At 44.7% G+C, this 7,899-nt stretch overlaps 1 protein-coding gene across 11 annotated transcripts in view; it reads left to right on the forward strand.

The window, feature by feature from the left end:
• The window catches only part of ODR4 (odr-4 GPCR localization factor homolog), an 84,870-nt gene extending 77,263 nt beyond the window's left edge, over positions 1-7,607 (forward strand). For all 11 annotated transcript variants that reach the window (XM_068104162.2, XM_078783625.1, XM_078783623.1 and 8 more), the window contains 2 exons: positions 6,824-6,934; positions 7,025-7,607. In XM_068104162.2, coding sequence (XP_067960263.2) covers positions 6,824-6,934; positions 7,025-7,092 — 179 coding nt within the window. In that variant the 3' untranslated portion in view covers positions 7,093-7,607. The remainder of the gene's footprint in view (positions 1-6,823; positions 6,935-7,024) is intronic.
• Positions 7,608-7,899: the final 292 nt, after the last annotated feature.

Below are 7,899 nucleotides of genomic sequence, written 5' to 3' on the forward strand. Positions count from 1 at the left end.
ATATTGCGATTGGGCATGTGGAGAGGATGGAGGTTGTGGTGAGCGGGTTTGTGAGGAGGTGGTTGGGAGTGCCACGCTGTTTGACGAACATTGCCTTTCATGGTCAGGGTGGAAAACTTCAGTTTCCCTTGACATCATTAACCGAGGAGTTTAAGGTGGTGAGGGTGTGGGAGTTCATGATGTTGCGGGATTCAATCACGAGCCTCGATTCAGTATACAAAAAAAAAAGAAAAAAAAAGTGATGCAGTGGTAAAGAATGCTCTCCCAGAGAAGAAGGGAGGTCGGAAGTGGAATGCAAGAACAGAGGTGGATGAGATGGAGGAGCGGTTGCAACAGGAGGAGGTCGTGGGGATGGTACAGCATGGGAAGCATGGCTTGGGGTGGATGAAGCATGAGCGATGGGGAAAGACATGTGTGAAAGAGAGGAGGAAGATGGTTGAGAGGGAGGTGAGAAGAAAGGAGGAGGAGGAGGGGAGATATGTGAAAGCAGTCGGACAGGCACAGTAAGGTGCTTGGACTCAGTGGGAAGGTGTGCGGGTGAGGACATTGAAGTGGCAAGAGATTTGGAGGATAGAGCCAATATTGTTGAATTTCCTGTTGTGGCAACGTATGGTGGGCTTCCATCACCAGTAAACTTGAGATTGTGGGGGTTGTTGCAGGAGGAGAGATGGTCTTTGTGTGGAGGTTTGGGAACGGTGCAGCATGTACTGAGTGCATGTTCAGTAGCATTAGCAGCAGGAAGATACAAGTGGCGGCATGATCAGGTGCTGGCGGTGGTGGTGCAGATGGTGCAAGAAGAAGTGCTGAGATCGAGAGAGAGAGAAGAGTGGAGAAGGAGACCAATGGGGGAGAGGTGTTGTTTGTCAAAGAGGGCTAAGTGGTAAAAGGTGGAAAGAAGAGGAGGAGGAAAGCAAGAGGGCTGTTTGTCAGATGCTTGTGATTCACATGTGGTGGCAGACCTAAAGCCACAATTGGTATTACCAGAGGAGTTCTATGTGACAAGGTTGTGGCCTGACATTGTCATCTGGTCAGGTGCAACAAAACAGGTCATCTTCGGGGAATTGTCTGTACCTTGGGAAGAGAACATGCATGAGAGAAGGTGCATGAGAGGAAGAGAGGAAAGTACAGTGAGTTGGAGGCAGAGTGTCGGGAGAAGGGTTGGCGAGTTTCTTGTCAACCATTTGAGGTGGGGTGTAGAGGGTATATTGGCAATTCCTTTTCTGCATTTCTTGCTCGGCTTGGCGTGTGTGGGACAGAAAGAAGGAGGTTGCCTTGAAAGACTCACTTTGGATATGGAGGAAGATTATGAAGGCACGTCGAAGGTTGAGGTTGTGGTTCATTTCAGCCGAAAGGGGTAGTGATTGAGCACGGAAGAGAAATGGAGGTGTGTGTGTGTGTGTGTGTGTGTGTGTGTGTGTGTGTGTGTGTGTGTGTGTGTGTGTGTGTGTGTGTGTGTGTGTGTGTGTGTGTGTGTGTGTGTGTGTGTGTGTGTGTGTGTGTGTGTGTGTGTGTGTGTGTGTGTGTGTGTGTGTGTGTGTGTGTGTGTGTGTGTGTGTGTGTGTGTGTGTGTGTGTGTGTGTGTGTGTGTGTGTGTGTGTGTGTGTGTGTTTTTTTTTTTTTTTTTTGCAGGAGTGGGTATGGTTTTGCATGAATGTGCTTTTGTTTGAGTGGTGCTTGTTGTAAGGGTAGTTGGTCTGTTGGCTTTCTTTTTGGTGTGTGAGTAAGTGGATGAGGGGCTGTGGATTCTGGGAGTGGAGGCGGTTTTGTTGTTGTAGTCTGTATTCTCACTGGATGGGGGTGGGGTATGTACGCATCCAGTTGTAGCTGCTGCATGTGGAGGTGTATGTTCCCCTGCTGGCCCACCTTAGTTGACCGTATCGAGCTTGAAGGGCCGAAACGGGATGATGCTGAGGACCTCGACTGAGGACCCGGTCATACAGGCACACTTGTGACCAGGTGTGTTTTGAAATTATGTATATGTGTGTATATATATATACACACACTACATGACCAAAAGTATGCGGACACCCCTTCTAATTGGTGGATTCGGCTGTTTCAGCCACACCTATTACTGATAGGTGTATATCATCAAGCACACAGCCATGCAATCTCCATAGACAAACATTGGCAGTAAAATGGGCTGTACTGAAGAGCTCAGTGACTTTCAACGTGGCACCATCATAGGATGCCACCTTTCCAACAAGTCAGTTCATCAAATTTATGCCCTGGTAGAGCTGCCCCGGTCAACTGTAAGTGCTGTTATTGTGAAGTGGAAACGTCTCGGAGCAACAACAGCTCAGCCGCGAAGTGGTAGGCCACACAAGCTCACCGAACGGGACGGCCGAGTGCTGAAGCACATAGCGCGTAAAAATCGTCTGTCATCGGATGCAACACCCACGACCAAGTTCCAAACTGCCTCTGGAAGCAACGTCAGCACAACAACTGTTCGTCAGGAGCTTCATCAAATGGGTTTCCATGGCCGAGCAGCCGTACAGAAGCCTAAGATAACCATACGCAATGCCAAGCGTCGGCTGGAGTGGTGTAAAGCTTGCCGCCATTGGACTCTGGAGCAGTGGAAACACGTTCTCTGGAGTGATGAATCACGCTTCAACATCTGGCAGTCCGACGGACGAATCTGGGTTTGGCGGATGCCAGGAGAACGCTACCTGCCCGTATGCATCGTGCCAACTGTAAAGTTTGGTGGAGGAGGAATAATGGTCTGGGGCTGTTTTTCATGGTTCAGGCTGGGCCCCTTCGTTCCATTGAAGGGAAATCGGAAATCTTAACGCCACAGCATACAATGACATTCCAGACGATTGTGTGCCTCCCACTTTGTGGCAACAGTTTGGGGAAGGCCCTTTCCTTTTTCAGTATGACAATGCCCCCGTGCACAAAGTGAGGTCCATACAGAAATGGTTTGTCAAGATCGGTGTGGGAGAACTTGACTGGCCTGCACAGAACCCTGACCTCAACCCCATCTAACACCTTTGGGATGAATTGAAACGCCGACTGCAAGCCAGGCCTAATCGCGCAACATCAGTGCCCGACCTCACTAATGATCTTGTGGCTGAATGGAAGCAAATCCCCACAGCAATGTTCCAACATCTAGTGGAAAGCCTTTTCAGAAGAGTGGAGGCTGTTATAGCAACAAAGAGGGGACCAACTCCATATTAATGCCCATGGTTTTGGAATGAGATGTTCAATGCTTGGGTGTCCACATACTTTTGGTCATGTAGTATATATATATATATAGACGGCATTTAATATGGAATTTTTTTTTTTTCTTGACTTGGGTTTACTTTCTTAACTCAGTATATCAATCTGGTGAGTTTCTTTTACACTTTGGTGATTTATTTGTTAAAAGAACCATGTCACCGATTGTCTATCGCAGCAAGAAGTCAACAACAGGATTATATCACAGGTGGCGTGGCAAAATGTACGGACAGGTGCATTTGACGATTGGCTTCACAGTCGGGTATACAAGGGTTGTTGCGTTCTGTATTATAGTCAGGTTCACTATGTTGTTTCGTTCAAAATTTTGGAAGATTAGCAAAACTATACATTTTTGGAATATTCAGAGCATGAGGAATCCAAAAATTAATGTTTACCTTTGCGAAAATGACACTCAGGACAGTGATGAAGATCTGTAAAAGCATATTCCTGAACGGTATAGACCTCGTAGATCCTGTGTATAGGACTTAAAGTTCAATCTGATGCTACCTATAACTTCCTATAACAACCTATAACTTCAAAGGACTTGCAATATCATGTATTATGTAATACAGTTATATCACAAATATAAAGACAATGGTTTTCAATTACCTTTGTTTGTTGCTTTTCTATAATCCTGAGCACTATTTTGAGGCCTTTATTGGATTCCTTGACCCAGAAAACATAGGATTAGCATATTTAATTAAGTCTCTAGGTTGACTAGAAGCCGAGATCATGCAAAATATGTATTTTATGGCAGCCATTTTCAAAATCCAAAATGGCGGCCATGCAGGTGTCTGTGCAAATGCCAACATTGATTTTCAGATTCTCCATGCTCTGAATATTCCAAAAATGTACAGGTTTGCTAATCCCAAAATTTTGAAAGAAATTATATTTGTTAACATAGTGAACCTGACAATTAGTGGAAAACAACTGCTGCACGTCTCCAAAAGTTATTGCCGCTTCCTCTGGAGATGGTCCGTCAACTCGACAATGCTGTTTGTCATGGAGTGGTGGCTTTACGAAATTACGGCATGAAAGAGCGTGCTATTGCTCGTGCAAGTCTGTGTGTGTGTGTGTGTGTGTGTGTGTGTGTGTATATATATATATATATTTTTTTTTTCAATAGCTGTTGTTTTCGTCAAGTTTTGTTTGAGCACAAAGTGGATGCTGATGGCTTTGCGTTTTGTATCTGACTCCTATGCGCTCTCTTCTCAACCTTATTTTTGTCTTCCAACCATATTCACCTCTTCTTATTTACTCCTCTTGCTGTACTCCTACTCTGTTTTACATGCATTATATGTCGATCTCAAAGCTTTGAGACTACTATTACTACTACCAGTAATACAGACTTGGCATTTAATATGGAATATTTTTTTTGTGGGGGTGAACTTACTTTTCAACATGACTTAGAACCAAAAGTTAATTGGAATTATGTTGAAATTATTCTAGATTTTGTTAATGTGACCTTTAAAAGAAACAAAAAACACATTTGACATTTCGAAGCAAATAAATTGATCCTTGAAAGTGATGTAAACTGATATCGAACTCAATTCACGGACAGTACTGTGTTAAACTTCTGTGCGTTTTCCAGAAGTATCTCTTTATTTTGCACATTAGCCAAATTTATTTTTAACAAAAACAAAAGTTAAATTACGACTGGGATTACGGACAGTAAAATTACAGTTCAGTACTTCTTGTAACCCCCACGAGCATTCAGGAGAGCACGTACACGTCGAGGCATGCTGTACACGAGATTTGCCAAGGTTTGGACAGGAATTGCTTGCCATGCAGTGACAATAGCCTGCTGCAATTCACGCACAGAGGTCGGCTGCTGGTCCAAGTTGTCGATTTGACGCGTTAATTCTGCCCACAAGTTCTCTATCGGATTCATATCCGGGGACATGGCAGGCCACTCCATATGCTCCACACCACGGTCAGCAAGAAAGTGTTGGATCATGCGAGCATGATGAGGCCGTGCATTGTCATCTTGGAAGACAACGTTTCCTCGAAAGGCTGCACGAGCAAATGGAAGCAATGTTTCTTCCAGAATGGCCCTGTACTTGAACTGGTTCAGGTTTCCATTCAGTACAACCAGGTCAGTTTTGCCCCCTGCATGAAAAGCAGCCCAAATGGTCACCCCACCACCTCCAGCTTGGACTCTTGGCACTATACAATCTTCGTTGTGGGCTTCATGCACTTGTCTGCACACTCGGACGCGGCCATCTTGACGATAGACCAGAAATCTAAACTCGTCACTGAAGATCACGTGATTCCAGTGTCCTGGCTGCCATTGACGGTGCTCTCTGGCCCACTGCAATCGGCGCTGGCGGTGTTGTCTGGTCAGGCGTGGCTTTCTCAGGGGATGCCTGACACGATAGCCTGCTTGAACCAGTCGTTGGTTGACTAACCTCATGGATACAGGCACATTTGTCAGTTGCTGCCTCTCAGCCCTAAGCCGATTAGCTGACTTGGTACGGCCATTGCGGACTAACCGGTGCAGCTGGCGATCATCCCTCCTTGTGGTTCTGCGGGGACGTCCTGGCCTCGGTATTGGAGTAGGGACACCCCTCTGAGCATTTAGTTTCAGGATCTTTGACACCTGACCTTGAGTGATGCCATACTGCCGACCAATTGCACGCTGTTTCATGCTGGAATTTCGTAAAGCCACCACTCCATGACAAACAGCATTGTCGAGTTGACGGACCTTCTCCAGAGGAAGCGGCAATAACATTTGTAGACGTGCAACAGTTGTTTTCCACTAATACAGAACGCAACAACCCTTGTATACCCAATTGTGAAGCCAATCGTCAAATGCACCTGTTCGTACATTTTGCCACGCCACCTGTGATATAATCCTGTTGTTGACTTCTTGCTGCGACAGACAATCAGTGACATGGTTCTTTTAACAAAGAAATCACCGAAGCGTAAAAGAAACTCACCAGATTGATAGACTGAGTTAAGAAACTAATCCCAAGTCAAGAAAAAAAAAAAATTCCATATTAAATGCCAAGTCTGTACTTCATTGGCTACAATTGATCCCATCTTGTGGTGTCGGCCGAGGGGGAAGTTTGGCCCTGAGTTTTTTTCCACCAACCGGCTGGCCGGGCTTCACGTTTGAGTCAAAGCGATGAGAATTGCATTTATAGAGACCATGTGGTTGTGGTTCCCGAAGGAAATGGCCAATAATAGTCCTGAACTCACTCCAAATGACTGTTCTAGTCGGACCTTTTGGCACCAGATATGTTAATGATGAATCACGGATAAATTATTTGTTTGAGGCCTCGTTTAGAAAAAAAAATACTTGGAAATGATTCATTGAGACAAGGAATAAACAAACACCTATAAAAGATCTGCAAAGATGCCTGTTTTTTTTAACCTTTTGACCGTTCCTCGTGAATTTTACCTTCTAATTTAGATGTATACTCGGATTAAGGTTAGGTGTGTTAAAAGTAGAGGAAACCCACGATAATGGGGAAAGTACAGGAGTACCTTGACATACTGTATAGTATTTGACTGCAGTAGTATTTGTAGCGTTGTGCTGTGTTTCATGAGAAGGTAAGACTCAGGATTGTCTATCAAGCTGATAATCATCTGTCCTTGTGTATTGTAGTTTTGGCAGACATGGAGCAAGAAGATAAATGCACTGAGCCCAGTTGTCTTCCCAGATCCAATTTTCCGCCACCGAAGTTGAGCACATACAGGCGACTTGTTAGGAACCGAGGTAAGGTAGCCCCCTCTTCACTCTATTTCACACTTTTTGATCCATCTGGCTCTGTCCATTTTTAATCGGTTGCGGCCATGTACGCTGCAGGACACCTGGCCGCACTGCTGACAGCCATACTCGCCATGGGACTGTTTCTCTTGTTCTTCATGGAGTGATCCAAGATTTGATCTTGTCCTTCCATTTCCTCACGTGGGGAATACTGTTCCAGTCTTCAACTACCTGTGCGGGATGTCATCACGTGGGGAAGGGTTATCTTGCACACTGAATGATTCCTAAAGTGCTAACACTGCAAGCTAGAGATGATGAGGCTGAACAAATATATAAGGAAGCTCGTAGATAATACAGCACAGGAAGACAAAGGACTAGCATCGAAAAATGTTAAGCGGTACCAATCTAGCACGTGTGGCGTTTGTGGTGTCTTGATTCCAGAATGTGAGATTCCATTTGAAAAGATGGTAAATCATCACGTTTGAGTATTACCTCTTACCAGCATGGGTTATCGAAAACGTAATATTTTAATGATCAATCGCTTGTAAAGAGTACAGTTGCTTTGTGTTATTTTGTTCTTTCCAACAAGGCCTAGTACAGTATTTGCTTTGTCAAAAGTTACTTCTATAAGTTCGTTATTTCTCACAATGTAATGAGAGTTTATAAAGAAAAACGTGAATTATTTGGACTCTTTCAGTTTCTCCACCACGTATGCTCTATCAGGTTGTTCTGCGAGTTCCTTTTTCCACAATTTTCTAGTCTTACGTACTCAAAGGGTCGTGGCCACCCACAGGGACCAAGGCAAAGTAGAACTACACTCTTGGATGTCACGACGTCGACCGATTATGCCTCCGTCCACATTATTACGTCATTATAATACTTGTACCAAGTTTGATTTAAATCCATGCAGCTGTTCTCAAGTTATCACATTTTACCTGACATGACCTCTGACCTTTGACCTCGTGAAGCCAAAA

This window comes from Myxine glutinosa, chromosome 8 (genome assembly GCF_964187855.1).
Source record: "Myxine glutinosa chromosome 8, kmMyxGlut1.1, whole genome shotgun sequence".
NCBI lineage: Eukaryota > Metazoa > Chordata > Myxini > Myxiniformes > Myxinidae > Myxine > Myxine glutinosa.